The following is a 26,619-nucleotide window of genomic DNA, read 5'->3' on the forward strand; positions in this document are numbered from 1 at the left end:
TAAATATTAGAGCAATGTTTTATGATATACTATGTTTCACAGTTATTCTTTATTTCTTTTAGACTGCAAATGAACATTGGACTCCATGCATATTAAATGAAGCAGAAAAAATTATATACAAGGTATTAGACTGGATTAAGAATTTGTTACTGTTTTTCTAGGAACACACACTTAACATATTTTTTTTGAAACCTTGATGGAGCCCAATGTGCCATTGAAGAGTGACTCAAGTGTAGGGCCTGGTTTTGGCCCTGCTTACTGTGTGACCTTCTGTGATCACTTACCTTTTCTGAGGTTTAGGTTCTTCCCCTAGCAAAAGGAATCAGAAAAATTAATATTTTCCAAATGTATTTTGTGGAGCATTAGGTAATTGAGATATTAGATTTATAGAAAAAATATTCTCTGGTCAAGATTACTGATGGAAGTACTAAGCTGTACATAATTAAACAGTATGTTTCATTTTGTTTTAAACCACAGGACTTCACAATACTTTAAATATGCTAATAAACATTATGAATTTGTAGCTTTCCCCACCTTGTTGTTCTAGATTCTCCTCCCCCTCACCCCTCCCTCTAAACAGCCATTCCTGTCCATTGGAGGAATCATGTCTTTCTTATTCAACAAAACATGTACAAGGCCTGTTAAATAGTATATTGTCAATTAATATTTGATAATTGAATGAACGAATTTCCTTGGAAATAGTGTTGCCGGAAGCACAATTTTCCAAATGCTAAGGTTAATAATAAAGTCCATGAATAACATGATTATGTTTTCCCTATATTTGCTCAAGTTTTTTCTTGAAAAGCTCAAAATGGCAATTGGATAATGTTAGGGTGAATATGAGAATAATGTTTTAATATTGCTTCATAATGTTAATCTGTTAGTTGCTTGACCTCTTTGATTTTTCTTTTATAGCTTATACGACTTGATAGTCTTAGTGCCTACTGGAATGTAAACTGCAGCATGTCTTACCAGGGATCGAAGGAACAGATCTTGGTAATTTCAGTTTATGCCTGAAGAGCTCACTACACTCCCTAAACTTTTTTTAACGTAAGAAGTGCTGAAGGAGAACAGGATATAGTCTTTTAAGTTGTATTTAACTATATCAGAATTGTGAAACACACTTTTTGGAATCCACTCTTTTTTTTAATTTTTATTTAAAATAAATAAACTTCAAAAAATAAACTGGTATTTTTGAAGATCTTTGTGAAACCATTCACTACACAGTGAAATAATAACCTATACTATTACATTAAAACTGCGTTTCCGGTTTTTTACACTCACATTTTGATGGCATTCTGGTTACATTGTGGTGTTTCACGTCGGAACGATTACTTGAAGAGTGTTGTAAGGAAAGATGATACCTTTCAGAGCTAAAGAAGATCTTCTTAGCACTTTTTTTTAATTGAAGTGTAGTTGACCTTAGCAAATGTTGTAAGCATTTGTGATGATGATTTCCTGAACAGTGAAAGGTCAATTGAAAACTTCAGTGTGCTAAGTTAGTCTTAGTCATTTTTATTTACTAAGAGGGAAAAGGAAGAACAGTTGAATTTTCTGAACTTGAATTAATTACAAGATTCTCTTATTTCTCAGAAAGATATTGTAGCAAATAATTTGCCTTTGTCTAGAAAGTGTTTAAGATCTCAATTCATGGATGGGGCGCCTGGGTGGCGCAGTTGGTTAAGCGTCCGACTTCAGCCAGGTCACGATCTCGCGGTCCGTGAGTTCGAGCCCCGCGTCGGGCTCTGGGCTGATGGCTCAGAGCCTGGAGCCTGTTTCCCATTCTGTGTCTCCCTCTCTCTCTGGCCCTCCCCCGTTCATGCTCTGTCTCTCTCTCTGTCCCAAAAATAAATAAACGTTGAAAAAAAAAAAATCTCAATTCATGGATATTTAGTTTTTTGTTTTTAACAAAAAAATTTTTTTAATGTTTATTTTTGAGAGAGAGAGAGACAGAGCGTGAATGGGGGAGGGCCAGAGAGAGAGGGAGACACAGAATCGGAAGCAGGCTCCAGGCTCTGAGCTGTCAGCACAGAGCCCGATGCTGCTCCGGAACCCATGAACCGTGAGATCATGACCTGAGCCCAAGTCTGACGCTTAACTAACTGGGCCATCCAGGCACCTCCCTGCGCGCCACTCCCCCCCCAGTTGTTTCTTTTTTAGTCAGAGGGGAACATAATACTATGACATTTTTAAATATTTAGAATTTTATTTTTTTTTATTTTTTCATTGATTTAATGCTAATTTATTTTTGAGAGAGAGAGGCAGAACGTGAGTGGGGGAGGGGCAGAGAAAGAGGGAAACAGAATCCAAAGCAGGCTGTCAGCACAGAGCCTGATGCCGGGCTGGAACCCATGAACTGCCAGATCATGACTTGAGCCGAAATCAGACGCTTCAGCGACTGAGCCACCCAGGCGACCTAGATACTTAGAATTTAAAAAAATTATCTACTTTTATATTTTTTTCCAAGAAATATACCCATAAATAATGCTCGGTGTGCTTTTCTTGTGGAGCACTAATTAAAAAGAGGAAAATAAAGATACTGATTTAAGAACAACATTTCCCCCCCATGTGTAGATGAGTATGTGTGTATTTCTTTTCATTCTCATCCTCAAATTTTTGTTTAGGATCAGCTGAAAAGTGGAATTCTTACAAGTAGCAATATACCTGCAAATCATCAATATAGTAAGTAATGGTAAAAGTTTTACTTCATGTTATAGAAAACGTAGATTTAAATACTCTGCCATAATATACTTTTTGTGATAAAGTTACTTTGACAAGACAAAAGTATGGATTTTATATTTTAGTTTTATAATACAGCATATTTGGATTATACCTAAGTGTTTAGGAATAGGTTATGACATATACATACCACGGGAGTGTAAGAGAGAGGAGGGAAGTACGTCTGTAGTTCATTCCCAATGACTAAACACCCTTGACCTCCCTGTTTTCTTTTTACCTTGTTATCACGTTTGTTTGGGGCTTTAGGTTTTCTTTGTTTAATAACTCAGTTTCTGGGATTTTGGTATTCAAGTCAACCTTACCATGTCACTATTGCAGTGTTATGACAAACCAACGATTCTAGAGTTATTTATTTATTTGTTTGTTTATTTTGAGAGAAAGAGAGAGACAGAGACAGTGTGTGTGTGAGCACGGGAGGGACAGAAAGAGAGAGAGCGAGAGAGAGAGAGAGAGAGAGAGAGAGAGAATCCCAAGCAGGCTCTGCACTGTCAGTACAGAGCCCAACATGGGGCTTGATCCCATGAACTGTGAGGTCATGACCTGAGCCAAAACTAAGAGTCAGACACTTAACCTACTGTGTCCCCCAGGTGCCCCCATAGAGATTTTCTAACTGGGCTTTTCTAATTCTTGGCACCCTCACCTTTACTTATTTTTCAACAGCCCTATAACAAATGAGCCTGTTTATTTATGCTGTTTTCTCCATTTTAGTTTCATTCTAAAGAGGCTTTTGTTTTGTTTTAAATTTAGTACACCCCTTTGTGTTTGTCCTGAGCTTTCATGCTCATCTTCTTGCATATTCTATATTACTGTGGTTTACTCTCGTTTTCTTCATATTTTATAGCTGACTGCCATGATGTAAGAGTTGTTACTTTCTCTTTATGTTCATAGACCTCTCCATTTAATGATGATGATGTTTTCAGATGAAAGTGTTTAGTTTCATACGTGAAAGAACTATTTCAGAGAAATCTACAACCTCATTTATAAGTGGTATCCTCTGCTTGTAAATAACCTTTAAATAAGTTAAAAATTTTATACAATCTTATGCAATTGTAAATGCTGTATGATATCACAATTTATCTAAGTTCGATACTATTCACAGTTAAATATATTACTTTGCCCTGTCATCTTCCCTAATATGCGTTTTCATGCTGGTTCTTAACTTCAGGAATATTTTCTTTATTTGATTCTAAGATTGTGTATGTAATGATAATTTTGAAAATTGTAAAGTGGTAAACATTTTTTTTCTTGGTAGTATGAATTTCATTCATGATTCTGTTCTAAATTCTGCCAGTGATTAAATAAGACAAAAAATCAAATTTTGTTTCCTACCTTGTATAATATTTTTAATGAATAATAAAATCATTAAATGTCTCGTAGTAAGGAAGAGAAGCCTAATTTTATATAGCCAGAATAACCAAGAGTAGATGGTCTACTATTTTGTGCATTTTTACTTAGAAGCATAGGAGTACAATTTCCTCCTTAGAGATCCCCGTTTAACTTATAGTCGATGTTATGCAGATAAGTAGATGCTTAAATATTTTTTGGTAGTGTTTTTGTTACATTTTTTACTTATTTTAGTCATTTTTCTGTACTTTCACAATAGTGTTTTCATAATTATTTATAGTTGTTCATTTGTAAGGGCTTATAAACATATCTTATGTCTTCCCATGTGATGAAAGTTTTCCAGCCAATATCAGCTTCTGCAAAGCTCTACATGAATCCTTATGCAGAAACAGAGCTGAAAACTCCCAAACTTGACGGGAACATAGAAGTACAGAATATTGCCGTTGAATTGACCAAACCTCAGGTGAGATTCAGGTGGACATTTCTAGCTTTGATCAGCTTTGAATCTCAACTTCATTTGTCCTTTGTGATTATTCCTTCTCTGATGCTCCTCTCCAGTGCTCTGGTGGTTCTTTTATATATTTACACGTGTGTGTGTGTGTGTGTGTGTGTGTGTATTTTTTTTAAGAAAATAAATATAAAATTAAAAAAATATTTCCTTCATTTTATGTGATATTTTCCTTCTTGGTAGAGTATCTTACCAAGTTATAGAAAATGACATTATTCCTATTTAATTCTCAATTGTTGATGGAAGATTTTAATGTGTTTTTTTCTTCCTCAAATTTTAATAGACATATTCGTATTAAATATTGTCTACTTAATTTTTAGAATAGCTTATGTTGGCAGCTTTTTCTTCCATCATTTGTTTCTCATTTGGTTACATGCACGGGGAGTTTGGGTAGCAGACCTGGAGAACTGAAAATGAAGGGAGGACCAGGGATTTATTTAGCTAAATGACTTTTAGCTCAGTGCAGTCCAATAAGAATGTACAGTAGTCCCCCCTTCTCCACGGTTTCCTTCTCCTTGGTTTTGCTTACACGGGTCAACTGTGGTCCCCAAGCGGATGACCTTTCTTCTGATGTATCATCAGAAGGTCGCTAGTGGCCCAGTACTATGTCACAGTGCCTGTATCATTCACCTCACTTTGTATCATCATTAGGCATTTTATCATAAGAGGAAGAGTGAGTGCAGAACAATAGGATATTTTGAGAGAGAAACACACACCACATTCACTTAACTTTTATCGCAGCATCTTGTTATAATTATTCTCTTCTATTATTATTGTTGTTAATCTCTTGTTGTGCCTAATTTATAAATTAAACTTTATTAGAAGTATATGTGTAAAGGAAAAGCATAGCATATGTAGGGTTCAGTACTATCCATGGTTTCAGGCATCCGCTTGGAGTCTTAGAACATGTTTCCTGTGGATAAGGAGGGGATTACTGTCATTCGGGTTGTATATGTAATTTAAAATTTAATTTAAAATTTTAATGTATTTTAAAATTAGTTTAAAATTTTCTAGTTGTTACATTAGCAAAGTAAAAAGAAAAGATGAAATTAGTTAGTAAAATTAGTAACATTCCATTTAAGCTAGCATACCTGAAATATTATCATTTCTGCATGTAATCAGTATAAAACATTAAGATATTTTACATCCTTTTGTTTTTCCTAAGTCTTTGAAATCTAGGGTGTATTTTAAACTTACAATACATGTAAGTTCAGACTATGCGTACTGTGAGTGGTGAATAATCATGTGGTAACCATTTGGTAAAAATGTGTTAAGAAAAACAGAAGAAATAGCTAGATTTGCCCCTTTCTTTATCTTATCTACAGTCATGTTGTGTGTGTGTGTGTTTCCCTTCATTTGAATTGCTTACCTGGTACTTGCAGAGTTGTATTGGTGATAAGATGGACAATTAAATACGTTTATCTTGCCTTAGTTATATAATGATTTTCTGGAGCCATTTTCAAATCAGCTCATAGATAGTCAATGCTGAAATGATGGTCCAGAGGAAAATATGTAGTTTTAGGAACAATCATGTTCCAGGTCACTAGTTATAGATAGTGTGTTTGGTTGTTTCTAAGATGTGCCTTTATCTTACACTTTAGCATATTTGAAAATAGAATGTATTATTATTATTGTTGATGGTATGACAGTTTTAATTGGCAGCATTGTTTTTTTTTTTCTTTTTATAGTGGAACTTAAAAATTACGTTACAACTTACAATTGATGGTGTCTTAAATTTGATGAAATATATATTTTTTATATATATATAATATATATATGTATATGTGTGTGTATGTATATATATGTATATACATATATATGTACATATATATACACACACATATATATATGGCATATATTTTAAAGTTTATCTTGAGAGAGAGCATGAGCAGGGGAGGGGCAGAGAGAGAGGAAGAGAGAGGGGATCCCAAGCAGGCTCCATGCTGTCAGCGTGTAGCTGGTTCAGTGACTGGAACCCATGAAATGTAATATCATGATCTGAGCCAAAATCAAGAGTCGGACGCTTAACCGACTGAGCCACCCAGGTGCCCCAATTTGATGAAATATATTAACAAGCAACCATGATTGTCATTATTTCAAGGAAGTTGGAGTCTTGTGAGACTGAAAATATAATAAAATATGGTGTTTATCCATGTGTGAAATGTAATAATTATAACTGTATTTTTGTTTTAATAGTACTTAAGTATGATTGACCTTTTGGAGTCATTGGATTATATGGCTAGAAATGCCCCTTACAGAAAATATAAGCCTTATTTACCACTTCATACCAATGGTCGACAATGGTAAGTTAGAATTTTTTTTTTTTTTGAGAAATATATAATAGAGTTAGGAACTCTCAGATTTAAGAGACCTTTAAAGCCATGTGATGAAACCACTTTTTTTCTTTATTAGACATGAAAAGGATATCTTTTGTATTATGTCTTTGTTAATTTTTCATAAACACATTCTCTTATACTCTTGCTTTTAGAGTATTACTGAATTTTCCACTTAGCATTAAGACTTTAATCATTTTTTGGTCTTACTGTCCATGGGCTCAATGTTATAACCATATTGAGATAGTATTCATTTTGCATAACATGTCATTTTGTGTCTTTATGACTTTGCTTTGACATACCCTCTTATTGGAGTTGTTTGCTCATTTTGTAATCTGTTTATGTCAGAGAATTGTACTGGACAATTGAAATGTTATTGCTGAGCTCTTATAGGAGAATGGTTAATAAGAACACAAAAATGTAACACTGTAGATCCAAAAGTCAAAGCCATTTTCCTGCTTTTTTTCTTAAACCTTTGTATTCAAATGTACATTAAAATTTGATTTGCAGGTGGAAATATGCAATTGATTCTGTTCTTGAAGTTCATATAAGAAGGTATACACAGATGTGGTCATGGAGTAACATAAAAAAACACAGGCAGTTGCTCAAGAGTTATAAAAGTGCCTACAAAAGTAAGCTAACCCAGACTAAAGTCCCAGAAGAAATACAGAAACAAATTCAGGTATATTTTGCATATATTAGTGAAAGCTATTACTTGTTAAATCATCCTTCAGTGTTAATTTTTCTAAATTATAAATATAAAATATAATTTTAGGAAGAATAGGACTGATCTTTTTTTGAAAAAAATGCAGAGTTTTTTTTTCAGTTTTTTCTTCTTTAAACAAATCTTTCTTTTCCATCCTAATGTCAGATAAAATGTGGTTACTAGAAACTATTGGGAGAAATTGCTTGTTTTTTTATAATAATGTTTAGAAAATTAGTAGCAGAGCTGTTCAAATATATATTTATTATTAGCTAGACATATGTTATTAGTTTTGTTACTGGCTTTTTTTAGGAGCTCAAAATATTATTTATAAAAAAAAATAGCTCTTATTCCTTAAAATAGGAATCCCTTTGGAAAAATAGAGAAACATGACTCTGAGTATATAAGTTGCTTAATATCATCTGGTCTTGATTATATGACTACTTCTGCCACAAATTCATAATGTAAAGAATTAATTGAATTCCCATTATTCTGAAATACATGAGAATCATTAATATTATATATTAGAAAAAGCATCAAGTTTCTCAGCGTCTGAGGTCTGATGTTCTCATGTATAAAATGGAAACAGGATCTGTCTTACAGAGTTCTGAGAATTGCATGAAATAGCACATAGAATACCTAATACACAGGTCACCAATACATATTAGATTCTTACATACTTTTATTTAAATTCCCCAAGTCATTTTCTACTTTAGCTTCTTGTGGATTTACAGAATTTTGCATTCTTAAATTTTGTGTTTTATAGTACAATCGTTATAAAATACTATAGACTAGAGTGAGTCAGAAGTAAGAACCATAAGGATAATACCTAAAAAAAGCCTCTCTCCTAAATATTCTGTATCTATAATGATCTTATTAAAATTCTTACATTTATATTGTATTTTTTGAGGGTTTGCTTTCTTGGAAAACTTACTTCCCTTATTGCAAAAACTATAAGTAGAATAGTCAAGTGTACACGCAAATTTATACTTACACTTACATGAGATCACAATTACTGTTTATTCATGGACTGGATAAGCCTAGAAATCTTAGAATAAAATTTTTTTTAATCTAATGCCATTTTTCTTGTTTACAAGTGTCTCTTTGTATTTTATAGGATTTGGAGAAGACTCTAGATGTTTTTAACATAATTTTAGCAAGGCAACAAGCACAAGTTGAGGTAATCATTTTTATTTGCTCATTTTATGTTTTAAACATGTTAATATTACTCCTTTAAACTTAAGATCAGGAAGTCTTAAGTTTCAGGGAATTTATTCAAGTATAAAGGTTGAGTTTTCATGCCTTCATTTAGTCTCAGGAGAAAAAATTGGAACATTGGAAAGAACACATTAACATGAAAGGGCAAAAAGTTTTAATTTTTAAAAAAATTTTTTTAATGTTTTTATTTTATTTTTGAGAGAGAGACAGAGCACAAGTGCGGGAGGTGCAGGGAGAGTGAGAGAGACACAGAATCCAACACAGGCTCCAGGCTCTGAGCTGTCAGCACGGAGCCTGACATGGGGCTCGAACTCACAGTGAGATCATGGCCTGAGCCAAAGTTGGACACCTAACTGACTGAGCTGCCCAGGTGCCCCAAAATTTTAATTTTATGACAAAAAATTTGAAACTCCCCAAAAGAAAGTAAATAAAAGTTGTCTGTAATCCTAGCAACATAGAATGCTGCTGTCAACATTTTGACACACAGTCTTGCAGTTTTTCTCCCATGCCTAAGTGCTGACTTAAGTTTGATCTTTATCCCCCGTCCCTTCACTTTGTCTTTGCCTTGTTTCCTTTTCTCTCCCTCCCTTACTTCTTCTTTCCCTTCCTCCTCCTCCCCTTCTCTTACTTCTTTTCTTTTTTACCATAATTGGAATCAGTCTGTTTATATTTCACAGTTCATGCTGACTTATCCCACTTGGCATATCCTATCAATAATGGCATGTCTCCATTGTTCCATGTCAATCCTATTCTGTAACATGACATTTTTGATAATTAAAAAAAAATAAATTGCAAGTACAATACAACTCGGTGTAGGAAAGTTAGGAAATAAAGATACACAAAGAAATAAAATGGAAACAGCTATTATCTCACACTGAATATACCTACAGTTGATAATGTTTTGTATATTTTTTAGTCTTTTTGATATTTATAGATCTCTGTACACATACTCATATTCAAAAAAATTTTTTTATGTTTATTTTTGAGAGAGAGAGAGAGAGAGAGAGAGAGACAGAGACAGAGTGTGATTGGGGGAGGGGCAGAGAGAGACACACACACGCAGAATCTGAAGCAGGCTCCAGGCTCTGAGCTGTCAGCACAGAGCCCAATGTAGGGCTTGAACCCACAAGCCCACAAGCCATGAGATCATGACCTGGGCCGAAGTTGGACGCTTAACTGACTGAGTCGCCCTGGTGCCCCACATTTTTAAATGGGATTAAAGCACACGCCTATTCATTCATTTACTTAGTAAGTACTCATTGAGTCCCTATTTTACTAGCATCATGGTTGAGAGTGTGGACTCTGGAGTCAGATGGTCTGGATTCTAATCCCAGCTTTGCCTACTTGTATGATCTTGGGCTAGCTCTTTAATCTCTCAGTGCCTCAGTTTCCTGATTTGTAAAATAGGATTAATTCGTAGTATGTACATCACAGGGTTACTTTGAGGAGTACATGATAATCCATGTAAAGCACTTAGACTACTGAGTGCTTGGCACATAGTAATTAATAAATAAGTGATTTTTTTTTTCATCATCATCATCATCTTCATCTGTATTAGTGTACAGAAATTAACAGAACAAAAATCCCTTACTTACATTCTAGGAGAAAGAAAGATAATAAAAACATAAATAAAAATAAAGTTGAAGGGCATACAGAAAAGGAATATATCACTGGGGCCAGGCAGTAATGATGATGCGGGTTGCAATTTTAAATAGGGTGGTCACGGAAAGCCTCACTAAGAAGGAAACATTTAAGCAAACACCTGAAGAATGTGAGGGAATCAACCAGAATCCTTTCTGAGGGAAAAGTGTACCAGGCAGAAAGAATATAGCAAGCTGAAAAGTTTTGAGGTGACTATCTGGTTCACTCACGGAACTGAGTGGTGAGAGAGCGGAGAGTGGTCGTTAGCAAGGTCAGAGTGGAACATAGTGGAGGAGTAGGAGAGGTGCTTATGGGAGTTGGAGAGGGTGCCACATTGTTAGGGTCTTATAAGTAATTGTGTGAATTTGGCCTTTACTCTGAATTAGGGAGACATTTTGAGAATGGAATGATACAGTCTAACTTATGTTTTAAAACTCACTCAGTCTGCTCTTTTGTGTAAAAAGGAGAACAAGGGTGAAAATAGGGAGATCAGTTAGGATGCTATTGAAATATTTGAGGCGAGAGATAATGGCTGAGAGTGGTTGCAATGGAGGTGATGAGAAAAGGTCAGATTCTGGATAGAATTTGAACATAGAGCTAATATTTCCCAACTGATTAGATATGGGTTATAACAGAGAAATTGGAGATGACTTTAGAGATTTTGGCCTGTCGCAGTTGGAAAGATGGAGTTTCCATGAAATGAGATCAGAAAGTCTGGATAGAATAAGCTTGGGTGAAGTGGGAGAGATCAAGAATTCAGTTTGGGGGGCGCCTGGGTGGCGCAGTCGGTTAAGCGTCCGACTTCAGCCAGGTCACGATCTCGCGGTCCGTGAGTTCGAGCCCCGCGTCGGGCTCTGGGCTGATGGCTCGGAGCCTGGAGCCTGTTTCCGATTCTGTGTCTCCCTCTCTCTCTGCCCCTCCCCCGTTCATGCTCTGTCTCTCTCTGTCCCAAAAATAAATAAACGTTGAAAAAAAAAAAATTAAAAAAAAAAAAAAAAAGAATTCAGTTTGGGACCTATTAAGTTTAGCTATCTTTTTTTTTTTTTTTTTTTTTTTTTTTTATTTTTTTAAAATTTTTTTTTTTTTTTAACGTTTATTTATTTTTGGGACAGAGAGAGACAGAGCATGAACGGGGGAGGGGCAGAGAGAGAAGGAGACACAGAATCGGAAACAGGCTCCAGGCTCTGAGCCATCAGCCCAGAGCCTGACGCGGGGCTCGAACTCACAGACCGCGAGATCGTGACCTGGCTGAAGTCGGACGCTTAACCGACTGCGCCACCCAGGCGCCCCAAGTTTAGCTATCTTTTAAATAAAGTTGTGGATGTATGGAGTAGACAGTTGGATACATAAATTTATAGTTGAGAAGAGAAATCTGTGCTAGGTATATACATTTCAGAGTTGTCAGTACATAGATGGTATTTAAAGCCGAGACATCAGATGAGATCACCTCGGAAATTAGAGTAGCTAGGGGAGTACTCCAAAGACCCAAAGCATTCTATTGTTATAGGTCAGAGAGATGAGAATCAACAAAGTTGATCATGGAGGAGTTGCCAGGGATGTAGTTGGGAAGCTCTATGAATAATATCCTCAAAGTCAAGTGAAGAAAGAATTGCAAGCAAGAGGGAGTGATCATGTGTGACAGATGCATCTGATTGGTCAACTGAGCTGAGGACTGAGAATTGACCATTAGATTTACCGAAATATGAGATGTTTCAGCCATTATTTCCTCAAATAATTTTTGATCACATTCCTTTCTTTTTTCTGTCTAGGACTCCCAGTTTTATACACATACACACACACACATACACACACACACACACACACACAGCCGACCCTTGAACAATACAGGAGTTAGGGACCCCCTACACTGTAAAAAATCTGCATTAACTTTAGACTCCCCCAAAAGGTAACCACTAATAGTCTGCTGTTGACCAGAAGCCTTACTGATAACATCAACAGTTGGTTAACACATATTTTTTATGTTATATGTATTCTATACTGTGCTCTCAAAGTAAGCTAGGGAAAAGAAAATGTTCTTAAGAAAATCATAAGGAAAATATATTTATGGCACTGTACATATATAGAAAAAAATCTATGTATAAGTGGAGCTATGTAATTCAAACCTGTGTTGAAATAATTTTTGGTCTAGATTTCTTCTTTCCTTCTTGGATTCAAGTTTTATACACATACACACAAATGTGTACATATATACATATATACATATATATGAGACCTTTTGATACGCCACAAATCTCTGAGGCTTTGTTCATTTTTTTAATCAATCTTTTTACTCTCTTTTCTTTGAATTGGATTATTTCTATTGATACGTCTTCAAGATTATATTTTTCTCTATCATCCCCATTTTACTGTTGAGCCCATCCTAGGAGTTTTTCCTTCAAATAATGTTTTTCAGGTCTAAAACTCATATTGAGTTCCTTTTTTTTTTTTTTTTTTTTTTTTTAAATTTTTTTTTTTTTTCAACGTTTATTTATTTTTGGGACAGAGAGAGACAGAGCATGAACAGGGGAGGGGCAGAGAAAGAGGGAGACACAGAATCGGAAACTGGCTCCAGGCTCCGAGCCATCAGCCCAGAGCCTGACGCGGGGCTCGAACTCACGGACCGCGAGATCGTGACCTGGCTGAAGTCGGACGCTTAACCGACTGCGCCACCCAGGCGCCCCTTGAGTTCCTTTTTATAGTTCCCATTTCTCTACTGAAAATTCTAATCTTTTTTTATTTTTTTTATTTTTTTTGTTTTGTTTTTGTTTTTTTTTTTTATATATATGAAATTTATTGACAAATTGGTTTCCATACAATACCCAGTGCTCATCCCAAAAGGTGCCCTCCTCAATACCCATCACCCACCCTCCCCTCCCTCCCACCCCCCATCAACCCTCAGTTTGTTCTCAGTTTTTAACAGTCTCTTATGCTTTGGCTCTCTCCCACTCTAACCTCTTTTTTTTTTTTTCCTTCCCCTCCCCCATGGGTTCCTGTTAAGTTTCTCAGGATCCACATAAGAGTGAAACCATATGGTATCTGTCTTTCTCTGTATGGCTTATTTCACTTAGCATTACACTCTCCAGTTCCATCCACGTTGCTACAAAAGGCCATATTTCATTTTTTCTCATTGCCACATAGTATTCCATTGTGTATATATACCACAATTTCTTTATCCATTCATCAGTTGATGGACATTTAGGCTCTTTCCATAATTTGGCTATTGTTGAGAGTGCTGCTATGAACATTGGGGTACAAGTGCCCCTATGCATCAGTACTCCTGTATCCCTTGGATAAATTCCTAGCAGTGCTATTGCTGGGTCATAGGGTAGGTCTATTTTTAATTTTCTGAGGAACCTCCACACTGCTTTCCAGAGCGGCTGCACCAGTTTGCACTCCCACCAACAGTGCAAGAGGGTTCCCGTTTCTCCACATCCTCTCCAGCATCTATGGTCTCCTGATTTGTTCATTTTGGCCACTCTGACTGGCGTGAGGTGATACCTGAGTGTGGTTTTGATTTGTATTTCCCTGATAAGGAGCGACGCTGAACATCTTTTCATGTGCCTGTTGGCCATCTGGATGTCTTCTTTAGAGAAGTGTCTATTCATGTTTTCTGCCCATTTCTTCACTGGGTTATTTGTTTTTCGGGTGTGGAGTTTGGTGAGCTCTTTATAGATTTTAGATACTAGCCCTTTGTCCGATATGTCATTTGCAAATATCTTTTCCCATTCCGTTGGTTGCCTTTTAGTTTTGTTGGTTGTTTCCTTTGCTGTGCAGAAGCTTTTTATCTTCATAAGGTCCCAGTAATTCACTTTTGCTTTTAATTCCCTTGCCTTTGGGGATGTGTCGAGTAAGAGATTGCTACGGCTGAGGCCAGAGAGGTCTTTTCCTGCTTTCTCCTCTAAGGTTTTGATGGTTTCCTGTCTCACATTTAGGTCCTTTATCCATTTTGAGTTTATTTTTGTAAATGGTGTGAGAAAGTGGTCTAGTTTCAACCTTCTGCATGTTGCTGTCCAGTTCTCCCAGCACCATTTGTTAAAGAGGCTGTCTTTTTTCCATTGGATGTTCTTTCCTGCTTTGTCAAAGATGAGTTGGCCATACGTTTGTGGGTCTAGTTCTGGGGTTTCTATTCTATTCCATTGGTCTGTGTGTCTGTTTTTGTGCCATGAAAATTCTAATCTTTTTAGTCATTTCAAGTGTCTTTCCTTTCATATCATCTAGCAGAAACTATAGTGGTTCTCTGCTGGTTTCAGCATTGAGGTTATCTGACCATTGGATCCATACCCAGCACCTGGGTGGCTCAGTCACTGAAGTGTCCAACTCTTGCTTTTGGCTCAGGTCATGATCTCAATGCCATGAGATTGAGCCCTGTGTCAGGCTCCATGCTGGGTATGTCATTGGTTTGGGTCCATTTTGTACATGAATAGTAGAGGAGTTAGTTGGAGACTTGTGCAGGTCTCTATATCTTTGCCCCTTTTGTTTAGGTCACTTTCATACACGGGGAGCTTGGGTTAGACTGAAATTTGTGCAGGTTCATACACAGAATTAAGAGATAATCCATTCCCTGGCTCTTCTGCCCCTGGTATTTCCCTCATCTTCTCTGGTTTTCATGGACTTCATTTTCTCATTCCTTGGCCAGCCTATGGACTTTCTTTCAGGGATTTAGCTACCTGTGCCTCTTCAGTGCTCCATGGCTGAGGTCCTTTCTCAGGGTACAGCCGTGTGAAGTAGTTTTCTGTGACTTAAAGCCGGTGACTTAAAGCAATGCTCAATTATATCAGAGTTTCTGTGAGTCAGAAGTTCAGGTATAGCTTGTTACCTGAGATCTCTGCTTATGGTCTCAAAATATTTCCATGAAGATGTTGGCTGAAACTGGTTTCATCTGGGGTGTCACTGATGAAGGATCTGCTTTTGTTGGCAGATTTTAGTTCCTTGTGCCTGTGGGATATAGGACTCCAATTTCTTGTTGGCTGTTGGGTAGAGGCTGCTCCTTAGCTCATCATTTCATTTCATTTCCTTGCCAGATGGGCCTCTTAACATGGCCCACAAGATGGCAGCTTGCTTTTCCTTTTTTTCTTTTTAATTTTTTAAATGTTTATTTATTATTTTTGAGAGAGAGACAGAGTGTGAGCAGGGGAAGGGCAGAGAGAGAGGGAGACCCAGAATCCGAAGCAGGCTCCAGGCTCTGAGTTATCCGCACAGAGCCTGATGTGGGGCTCCAACCCACAAACCACAAAATCATGACCTGAGCTGAAGTTGGATGCCTGACCGACTGAGCCACCCAGGTGCCCCGTCAGCTTGCTTTTTCAAAAGGAGGGAGAGAGATTCCAGCAAGAAAGCTGGTACAGTTTCATGCTCATAGTCACATACATCTTGTCACCTTTGTCATATTCTGTTGGTTAGAAACAGGTCATAGGTCATGTCTGCACTAAAGGGAAGGGGACTGCCCAAAGGCAAGATCATCCTTGGGAGGGAAAAGTTAAGGGGGGAAAGAGGGTAGGCACAACATGTGAGGGAAAATGCAAAAACAACAGCAACAACAAAACATGGGTAGCTCATTCTGGTGGAGATGATTTCTCCAAATTTTGACTCCTATCTAGGATCTGCCTACTTTGCTTAGTTTTCAGAGTCTGTTGTAGATGATTTTTATATTTTGTTCAGAATTTTTACTCATTAATGTGAAGGATGGGCTATATAGGACTTATGCCACCATGGAACTGAAAGTTTATTGTTGGATTTAGCAATAAAGAAATCAAAGAGCAGTTTTTATAGGAAAATGTGGGTAGAGACAATAGGAATGAGAGAGAGTGGATGTCTAGGAATTGGAGACATTGAGTGTTGACAGTGTGATGCCTTACTGTAAGGAGAGAACAGGTCAATGGAATGGTAACTGGTGGGGAATGTGGAGTTAAGAAAAGGTTTTGTAACTTGCTTTTCTTTCTTTTAAAAAATTTACTATAGCATTCCATTTTTATGCCCGTAGAATAATTTCTCCAACATAATTTTAAATAACTGAATAGTATTCCATTCTGTGCATATATCAGAATTTGCTTCACTATTTCCCACTGATTATATTTAATTATAAATGACACTACAATGAACAGCCTTGTCTACATGCTTTCTCAAAAATTTCTTACTTTCTTCTTCTTTTTTTTTAATGTTTGTTTATTTTTGAGAGACTGAGAGAGATCCAGTGTGAGCGGGCGAGGGTCAGAGAGAGAGGGAGGAAGGCACAGAATCCCAGGCAGGTTCCAGGCTCTGAGCTGTCAGCACAGAGACTGACACGGGGCTTGAACCCATGAACCGTAAGATTGTGACCTGAGCCTAAGTCAGATGTTTATCCAACTGAGCCACCCAGGTGCCCCACATTTCTTATTTTCTTAAGGGCAGGTTCCCCAAGGTGCAGTTTTGGGGTCCAGGAGTAGGAGTATTTTTTTTTTAAGTTTATTTCTTTTGAAAGAGCAAGTGAAAGCAGGGGAAGGGCAGAGAAAGACGAAGAGGGAGAATCCCAAGCCGGCTCCACGTTCAGCGTGGAGCCCAACGTGGAGCCGGAACTCACAGCCATATGACCTGAGCTAAAATCAAGAGTTGATGCTTAACTGTCTGAGCCATGCCGTCGCCTTGAGTATGAGTATGTTAGAAGGTATTTGATAGTGCTTGGGCTTGTTCCTATGAATTAAAGGAATGATTTGCCAAAAGGAACAGATCATTTCAATCCTTTCTACATTAAGTTGCTTGACCTTTCAGTGGGTGTACTGAACATCAGTTACTAGTTCCTTAAAAATCAAAGGAAGGGTTTATTGTTCAGTGCCATGGATAAAGGGATGGATATAGATGAAGAAAAGGCAAGTAGCTTCATCCAAGGCTAAAGTTTTTTCATTGTAAAGGAAAATCCACAGGGTCACAGAATTTAAAATAGAGGCAGAGAATTGGCTGAAGTTACTTACCATGGACCCTTAACTGCATAGGGCAGGAAGGGAAGACAGCAGAGGGGTATTAAAGTGAAAGGGTCCTGCACCCCTCCTTATGTTAGGTCATATACGTTTTACAATTCATTTTTGGTCTCATATAGATAAGAGATTTTTTACTTTGAAATAATTGTAGATTCACAAGAAGTAAAGCAAAGATATTTCACAGAGGTCCTGTGTACCCTTCCCTCAGTTTGCCTTAGTGGTTATGTCTGTTGTAATTATAATATAATATTAAGACCAGAGATTAGACACTGGTATATGCTATGTACGTATTTCTAGGTCAACTCTCATTTTTGAAAGTATTTTTTAAATGATAATCATCAAGATATAGGAAAGTTTTTTTTCACTATTTTTTATTTTGCTGTTTTCTTCATAATCATTATCACTGTTTGAAATTAGTATCTGTAAATTTTTTTAATGTTTATTATTTATTTTTGAGAGCGAGAGAGAGAGAGAGAGAGAGAGAGAGAGAAAGAATGCACAGGGGAGGGGCAGAGAGAGAGGGAGATACAGAATCTGAAGCAGGCTCCAGGCTCTGAACTGTTAGCACAGACTATGACGTGGGGCTTGAACCCCTGAACCGTGAGATCATGACCTGAGCCAAAGTTGGATGCTTAACCTTAAGACTGAGCCACCCAGGGGCACCTGAGTGGCTCAGTCAGTTAAGCGGCTGCCTTCAGCTCAGGTTGTGATCTCATGGTTCTTGGGTCCAAGCCCCACAATGGGCTTTCTGCTGTCCGGGCAGAGCCCACTTCAGATCCTCTGTCCCTCTTTCTGTCTGCCCTTCCCCTACTTGTTCTCTCTCTCTCTCTCTCTTTCTCTCTCTCAAAAATAAATAAATAAAAAGAAATTTATAAAAAAAAAAAAAAAAAGACTGAGCCAAACAGGTTCCCCTGAAATTAGTATTTTTACTGCTTTCTAATTAATTAACTGCTGTCTTCTCTTTATTGTCTAAAATTTTCAGTTTATTTTGAAATTCCTCAAAATCTGTGACATGCTGATCACAGCTTTACAAAGATTTCAGTGCTAATAGTGGCTGTGTCTTTTTTTTTTTTTTTTTTTTTTTTAGTTAGGGATTTAAATAGAGATTTGAGAGGGTGAAAGTTGTATGTTGGGGTTGGTCACTACATTATTTTAATGTCCCATATCAACATTTTATTTTTTAAATTCCTTATAATGATTAACTTATTTTTCAAAATAAAAATGTTTTCCCTTAAAGCTGAAACATATGTTTTCTCTTATCAAAAAGTAAAATTTTAATGAGTGATAAAAAACATGGTAACAAAAAAATTTAGTGCCTGCCCTTTTTTGAATTAGTTTAGTTATTAAAAAGATTAAAAAACATTTTTTTTAAAGTAATCTCTACACTCAACATGGGTCTTGAACTCATGACCCCCAGATCAGGAGTCGCACATTCTACTGACTAAGCCAGTCAGGTGCCCCAGTTTAGTTTAAAAAGACTGTAATAAAATATCAAATATTGTATAGCTATTCCTCTATTTAGATTTATAGAGAACTGTTCGTAAATCTAGATGATATACATTTAATTGGATGTCTTTTCTGAAAATAGCTCAGTTTCATCTACTTCCAGCTTGATGATCTCTGCTGTTGTTGAGGAAACTCTTGTCTGGTTATCTCAGTGGTTCTGAATCCTGCTGCACATTAGAATCCCTAGCGAATTAAAACAAATGATGCCTGGAGTCCACTTCCTCAGGATTTGATTTAATTGGTTTGTGGTGAGGCTCGGACATTGTTGTTTCTGTTTTTGTTTTTGTTAAAGTTTCCTGATGATTCTTTTTTTTTATTTTAGTGTTTTTATTTATATTTGAGAGCAAGAGACAGAGTGCAAGTGGGGGAGGGGCAGAGAGAGGGAGGCACAGAATCCCAAGCAGGCTCCAGGCTCTGACCTGTCAGCACAGAGCCTGACGCGGGGCATGAATCCATGAACAATGAGATCGTTACCTGAGCTATAAATTGGACACTCAACCAACTGAGCCACCCAGGCGCCCCTATTTCCTGGTGATTCTTTTTTTTTTTTTTTTTTTTTATTTATTTTTGGGACAGAGAGAGACAGAGCATGAACGGGGGAGGGGCAGAGAGAGAGGGAGACACAGAATCGGAAACAGGCTCCAGGCTCCGAGCCATCAGCCCAGAGCCTGACGCGGGGCTCGAACTCACGGACCGCGAGATCGTGACCTGGCTGAAGTCGGACGCTTAACCGACTGCGCCACCCAGGCGCCCCATTTTCCTGGTGATTCTTAAGTACAGCAAGGATTGGATACCACTGAGCTATGATAATATCCACAGTAGCTGATTTGCCATTTACTTTGATTTTGCAGATTCAAACAGGGCCTGAACATATGCATTTCTCTCTGGTTTGTGACAAAAATGTTACATTTCTCCCCTGCTTAGTCTTTACATTCTCAGGCACTATCCTAGTCTCCTCCTGAATTATCATTGGTGTCATAGTGCTCTTCTGTCACTGCTTTTTGTTGAAAGGAAGAGCCCTATTCATAGGTTGCACGATTTCTTTGTCTTAAAGATTCATACTTACTGTTGAACTATGTAGCCTGCATCTAAATGCTACATTTGAAATTTTTTGAAACCGCTTTCAAATTTTATTATTTCTTGTTTTTTATTTCAAGTGCCTCTTCTCACTAACATTTCAACACTTAGGACTTATGTTGTTATGGACACGATGGAGTTAGTTCCACTCAAAAAATATCTCAAAGTTAAAGACAAACACAGCCCGCACTTGAATTAATAATATTGTTTCAAAGTCTGAGGTGAACTCAGGATATTGGTGGCTAAGAATTGATTTGTTTTTGCTGAAGCTTTGTGTTGATGAAAAGTTTTAAAGTAGAAAGTTTAGTAATAGAAACGAAAATAATAGCTACCGTTTTGTTGATATAGTTTGCTGGGTATCTATTCTGAGGAAAGTACTATTACTGTCTTCAATTTATATTAGCAAATTAAGGTATAGAGAGGTTAAATAACTTGTCAAAGTTCTAATTGTCATGAAAAATAAAATAACACATTAATCTTCTATGATAAGAGAAGTCAAATGTTATATCCTATGGAATATAAAATAATCAAATGTATATATTTTTACTTATTACATTTCCGAATGCTGAAAATGGACTGGTAAGCTTGACAAAAGATAGTTATGGCTCAGCTGTCAGTGATGAAACTTTGACAGTTTTGTGCACAGAGTAGACCTCTTCCCTTATTTATTTGATGTCTGGTTACTAAAGAGAACTTACTTAACTTAGTTTCATCTTGTCTTTACTAATTCTCCTTTTTTTTTTCATCTCTTTTGGAGTATTTCACTTTTTGTTACACAGGGAGACTAGAAACATGTCACTACCAATTTCAAATTTTATATATTTTAAGTGGTAAAATTATTACTATTTTTTAGAGATTTTATTTTAAGTTTATTTCGAGAGAGAGAGATAGAGAGAGAGGATGCATATGTGTGCATGCAAGCAGGGGAGGGGTCAGAGAGAGAGGGAGGGAGAGAATCCCAACCAGGCTCTGTGCTGTCAGCTTTGAGCCTGACATGGGGCTCTATCCCAGGAACCATGAGATTGTGACTTCAGCCTAAATCAAGAGTCAGACACTCAACTGACTGAGTCACCCAGGTGCCCCCTAAAGTGGGAAAATTATTAAAGTTTACTTATTCAGGGAATGAGAAGATAGAGTCTAAATTACTTATCCCCTTAAATCTATTTATCCTTCTGTTGTGTACTTTTTGGTTATTCATCTATATTTTACTATTTGAAAGGGAGCAGCAGACAATCAAGCCAGGATTTACTGAGAAGAGAATAAAATGAGATTCAAAGGCTATCTGTTTTTATTTATATTTTTATTTATATACATATATATTTTTATTTTTATTCATTTATATTTATATATTTTTATATTTTTTCTAGATATTTATTTATAATTATATATATTTATATTTATATATTTGTATATATTTATATATCTATATTTATATTGAAACCCTTACTATATTTCTTTTTTTAATCTTTATTTCTTATATGAAATTTATTGTCAAATTGGTTTCCATACAACACCCAGTGCTCATTCCAACAGGTGACCTCCTCAGTGCCCATCACCCACTTTCCCCTCCCCCCGACCCCCATCAACCCTCAGTTTGTCCTCAGTATTTAAGAATCTCTACGGTTTACCTCCTTCTCTCTCTGTAACTTTTTTTTCCCCCTTCCTCTCCCCGCTGGTCTTCTGTTGAGTTTCTCAGGATCTACATATGAGTGAAAGCATATGGTATCTGTCTTTCTCTGCCTGACTTATTTGTATTTATATTGAGACATTTACTATATTTCTGACAATATGCATCCCCATCAAAATTTTATCAGTAGGAAAGTAAATTAGCAGTGGGACTATTAACCAAATCATGTTGAATACCATTTCAGAAGGCTTTCTTGACTGTTTTGAACCTAATGTCATGTTAAAAAAATTAACCATTATTCTTACCTGGCTATACCTGAATATGAAGAGGGCATTTATTCTTTAATTAAATTAAACATTTTTACTTTTAAATTTAAATTTACTTTTTTAGGTGATTCGATCTGGGCAAAAATTAAGGAAAAAGTCTACTGACACAGGCGAGAAACGTGGAGGCTGGTTTAGTGGGTTTTGGGGTAAGAAGGAGTCTAAGAAAAAAGATGAAGAATCTTTGATTCCTGAAAGTAAGTTTCAAGTCAGATATTTTATTGTACACAGATAAAAAAATATAAGTTCTATTTTAGCCAGTTAGTTGAATTTTACTATGTTTATTATTAGTAAACATGTGAGCAGATGCTTCAGGCTAGAATAGTTCTGGATTTATCTAGCTAAATTAAAACTTTGCTATTTTTGAGAAAAATTATTTGTGTGAAATTTTATAAGTTTAAATTCAGAAGCGTCAACATCTGGCATTTCTTATTGTTACTTTTTCCGTGGGTATTAAAAGTTTCACTTAATTTTTAACATACTTAGGGAATTCTAAAATCCTTATGACAGACTGGTATTCCCTTAGTGGTGTCTTTTTTCTTTTTTTTTTTTTTTGCCTTTTCTTGGCCTAAGCAAGCAAATACATGATGTTTGTTTTAACTAGGCAAAGTAGTATATTAGAGGATATTGCCTGGCTGCTTTTGCTTTTAGCATTTATGTCTATTTATTTTAGGGCACCTGTTAGTTTGGTTTGATTTTTTTATTATACCTGTAAAACTGAAGCAATTGATTTCTTAAATTCTGTCATTTCTTTGTAGGTATTGATGACATTATGACTCCAGAGGAGAAAGATAAGCTTTTTACTGCTATTGGTTATAGTGAGAGCACCCATAACTTAACTTTACCCAAGCAGGTAATTATTTTTAGGTGGTTTAAGAGGTATTTTGTTTCATTTTACTGTATTATCTTGAATTGTGTTAAATGAGTTACTGATTTTTATGAAAATGTTATCATTTGTTTCTGTTTTACTATTTTATTTGTTAAATGTTTCCAGTCAGACCCTACCAGTTAAAACTGTCTTCACTTTTAGATTTGGTCACTTTAGTGAATGTATGAATAACCTGATTTAAAGAAGTACTTATTATCGAGTTCGATTGAATCTTTAAAAATTTTATCTTTAAAATAATTATTGTATTATGATATGTGTGTAAAGGCTGAACAAAACCAAAACGTATTGCATTTATCACACGGGGAACAGTGGTGTTGTCACTGTCAGGGTTAAGATACAGACCTTGCTATAGATTTGGCACTGTTGTGAGATTCATTCCTTTCTTTCACTAGATGGATTTTGCTCGTTTTCATTGCTGTATAGGATTCGATTATTTCAAAATACAACAACTATTCTTTCTTTTGTTGATGGACATTTGGCTTATTTCTATTTTTTGCTTGTTATGCTGCTATTAACTTCTTGTAAATGCCCTTTAATGTGCATATGTGAGAATTTCCGCTCTGTATATTCTTAGGAGTGGAATTTCTGTGTCATAGGATGTAAGTATATTTTTACTTTAATGGATTTTGCTAATCAATAGTTTTCCAAAGTGAAAACATTTCCATCAGCAGTAGATGAGGATTCTTGTTTCTCCACATACTTGTCTATTCTTGGCATTGACAGTTTCTTCAAGCTAACCATTCTAAATGGTATGTAGTAGTATTTCATTGTGGTTTTAATTTGCATTTCCTGAATGGCTAAAGAAGTTTTTTACTTTTTAAGTAATTATAAGCCTATTAGGTATCTTCTTTTGTGACGTCGCTTTTGAGTCTCTTATTTATTATTGTGTTGTCTTTTTCTCACTGGTCTGTAGGCATTCTTTATATGTTCTGGGTATGAGGCCTTTGCTAGTTAGGCATGTTGTTAATATCTTTCCCCACAGTGTGGCTTGCCTTTTCGTTTTTGGTGTGTTGCAAATATCTTCTCCGACAATGTAAGGTGATGTGTATTTTCACTTTTAAATGGTGTCTTTTGATGAATAGATGTTCTTTATTTAATGTTACCTGATTTGTTAATCTTTTCATTTATGGGTCGTGCCTTTTTTGTGTCTTGTTTAAAAAGTCTTAACTCACTATAAGGTCATAACAGTATTTTCTTTCCAGAAGCTTTATAATATTTTACTTTATGTATTTAGATCTAAGGTCCATTTAGAATTGAATTCTTGTATGTGGTGGGAGGTCTTAAAAAAGTTAAGTTAGGGGCGCCTGGGTGGCGCAGTCGGTTAGGCGTCCGACTTCAGCCAGGTCACGATCTCGCGGTCCGTGAGTTCGAGCCCCGCGTCAGGCTCGGGGCTGATGGCTCGGAGCCTGGAGCCTGTTTCCGATTCTGTGTCTCCCTCTCTCTCTGCACCTCCCCCGTTCATGCTCTGTCTCTCTCTGTCCCAAAAATAAAAATAAAAACATTGAAAAAAAAAATTTAAAAAAGTTAAGTTAAATTTTTTCTCTAGATGGCTGTATACTTGGCTTCTCATTGACTAGTGAAAGGACCATGTTTTCCCCACTGCTTTCCAGTTACCCTTTATCATCAGTCAAGTGTCTGTGCTTATGGAATCTTGGTTATATTGGTTATTTGTCTTTAAAGGCATGCTGTCTTAGTTACTCTAACTTTGTAATCAGTCCTAAGATCTAGCTGTGTAAATCCTTCAACACTGTTCTTCTTTAAGACTGTCTTATCTATTCTTGGCCCTTTACATTTTTATACAAATTGTAGAGCCAGCTATTCAGTTTCTACAAAAAAACTGTGAGACTTTGGGATTTATTGAGTATATAAATTAATTTGGGATATAATTGACATCTTTATAATCTTGAATTTTCTAATCTATAAATAGAGCATATGCTTCTGTGTATTGACATCTTTAATTCCTCTCAGTAATGTTTTGAACTTTCTGTTTAGAGTTCAACATCTCTTGTTGGATTTGTTATAAATGGTGGCTTTAAAATTTTGTTGAGGTAGAATTTATATATGATAATAAGAATAGATCTTAAGGTTCATACTGATAAATTTGAGTAGTTGAATACACCTATATAATGACCTGCCCAAAACAGAACTTTTTCATTCCCTCCAAACAATTCCCTCATAATCTTTTCTAGTCATTTTTCCTCTCCTGCCTTACAAAAGCAGCCATGTTATGACTGTGTCAATATAGATTTCTTTTTATTGTTATCATGTTTTTTATCTTATGGTATATCTGTTATTTCAAGTTTTGGTTATTGATAAAGCTTCTTTGAACATTCTTATACAAGTCTTTTGTGGACATATATTTTGATTTCTCTTGGGTAAATACCTGGGGGTATCATTGCTGGGTTATAGGGCAGATGTATATTTACCTTTTTAAAAACTGACAAACAGTTCTCGAAAATGATTGTGATATTTTCTATTCCCATACACTGATTCCAGTTATTCCACATCCCTGCCGGATGTCATATTGTCAGGGTTTTTAATTTTAGCAAGTCTAGTGGGTATGGTACACTATTCCACTATGTTTTAGAATGTATTTTCCTGATGACTAATGATAGTCTCGACTAATGAGTTTTCATATCTTGTTGGCCATCTGTATATATTCATTTATGCAGTATCTTATGTTAAAGTGTTTTTTCCCCATTTTAAACTTATGTTATTTGTCCTTTTACTTTTGTTTGTAGAAGTCTTTCTATATTCTTCATACAAGACAAAAATGTTTATGTGGTATTTTTCCTTCATCTGTGGCTTGCCTGTTGATGTTATTAAAGGTGGTTATTTATGAAAAATAATTTAATTTAATCCATTTGTCATTTTTATATTTATTTAAAAACTTTTTCCAGCTTTATTGAGTTGGAATTGACATATAACTTAGGGTAAGTCAAGGTGTACAGTGTAGTGATTTCATATATGTGTATATTGCAAAATGATTACCACAGTAAGGTTAGTTAACACATCTGTCACCTCACATAGTTACAATTATTTTTTGGGGGGAGGATGGAAATATTCTTTCTCTTTCTCAGTTTGTGGTGAGAACTTTAGAAATCTACTCTCTTTGTATTAGTATTGTTACCTGTATTCACCAAGCTGTACTTTATGTCCACAGAACCTTTCATTATATGTAAAACATTGGTTTGTGAGCATAATTTGTTCTGGAAACATGCTTGTAATCCAAAGCACTTGCATATCAAAGTGGATTTCCCCATAAGAAATAATGGACACTCAGTTGATTGGTTCCATAACCCCCAAATATTCATATAAAAATGATTATAGTACTGTAATATAATAGAAATAATAAAGAAAATACAAAATATAAAGAAAAATAAACAAATTAACTTGTACTTACCTTTGAAAACCTTTGTGGCTGGTGTGAGGGAGACTAGAAAGAGGAGGGTTATTGTGTGGGATGACTTTCACTCTCACTAATGGAATCACTGCTTTCTGTTGGCTTGATGGAATGTTTTTCTTTTCGGGCAGCTTTAACAAGGAATCTGTTTGGGGCACCTAGGTGGCTCAGTCGGTTAAATGTGTGACTTGGGCTCAGGTCATGACCTCATGGTTTGGGACTTGGAGCCCCGCATTGGGCTCTGTGCTGATAGCTCAGGGTCTGGAGCCTGCTTCAGATTCTGTCTCCCTCTTTCTCTTCCCCTCCCCTGTTCATGCTCTGTCTCTCTCTGTCATGCAAAGATAAGTAAAATTTTAAG

General features: G+C 36.1%; 1 protein-coding gene across 1 annotated transcript in view; it reads left to right on the forward strand.

Moving 5' to 3' along the window:
- The window catches only part of VPS13C (vacuolar protein sorting 13 homolog C), a 199,444-nt gene that overhangs the window by 39,303 nt on the left and 133,522 nt on the right, over window positions 1-26,619 (forward strand). Inside the window, exons 8-16 of the mRNA XM_047075025.1 lie at window positions 63-122; window positions 916-996; window positions 2,625-2,682; window positions 4,419-4,546; window positions 6,788-6,894; window positions 7,435-7,606; window positions 8,745-8,807; window positions 22,037-22,166; window positions 22,728-22,822. Of these exons, the coding sequence (XP_046930981.1) occupies window positions 63-122; window positions 916-996; window positions 2,625-2,682; window positions 4,419-4,546; window positions 6,788-6,894; window positions 7,435-7,606; window positions 8,745-8,807; window positions 22,037-22,166; window positions 22,728-22,822 (894 nt within the window). The remainder of the gene's footprint in view (window positions 1-62; window positions 123-915; window positions 997-2,624; window positions 2,683-4,418; window positions 4,547-6,787; window positions 6,895-7,434; window positions 7,607-8,744; window positions 8,808-22,036; window positions 22,167-22,727; window positions 22,823-26,619) is intronic.

Source organism: Lynx rufus, unplaced genomic scaffold (assembly GCF_022079265.1).
Source record: "Lynx rufus isolate CCGP_SWC_20201006 ecotype Redwood Valley unplaced genomic scaffold, mLynRuf1.p SCAF_13, whole genome shotgun sequence".
Classification (NCBI taxonomy): Eukaryota; Metazoa; Chordata; class Mammalia; order Carnivora; family Felidae; genus Lynx; species Lynx rufus.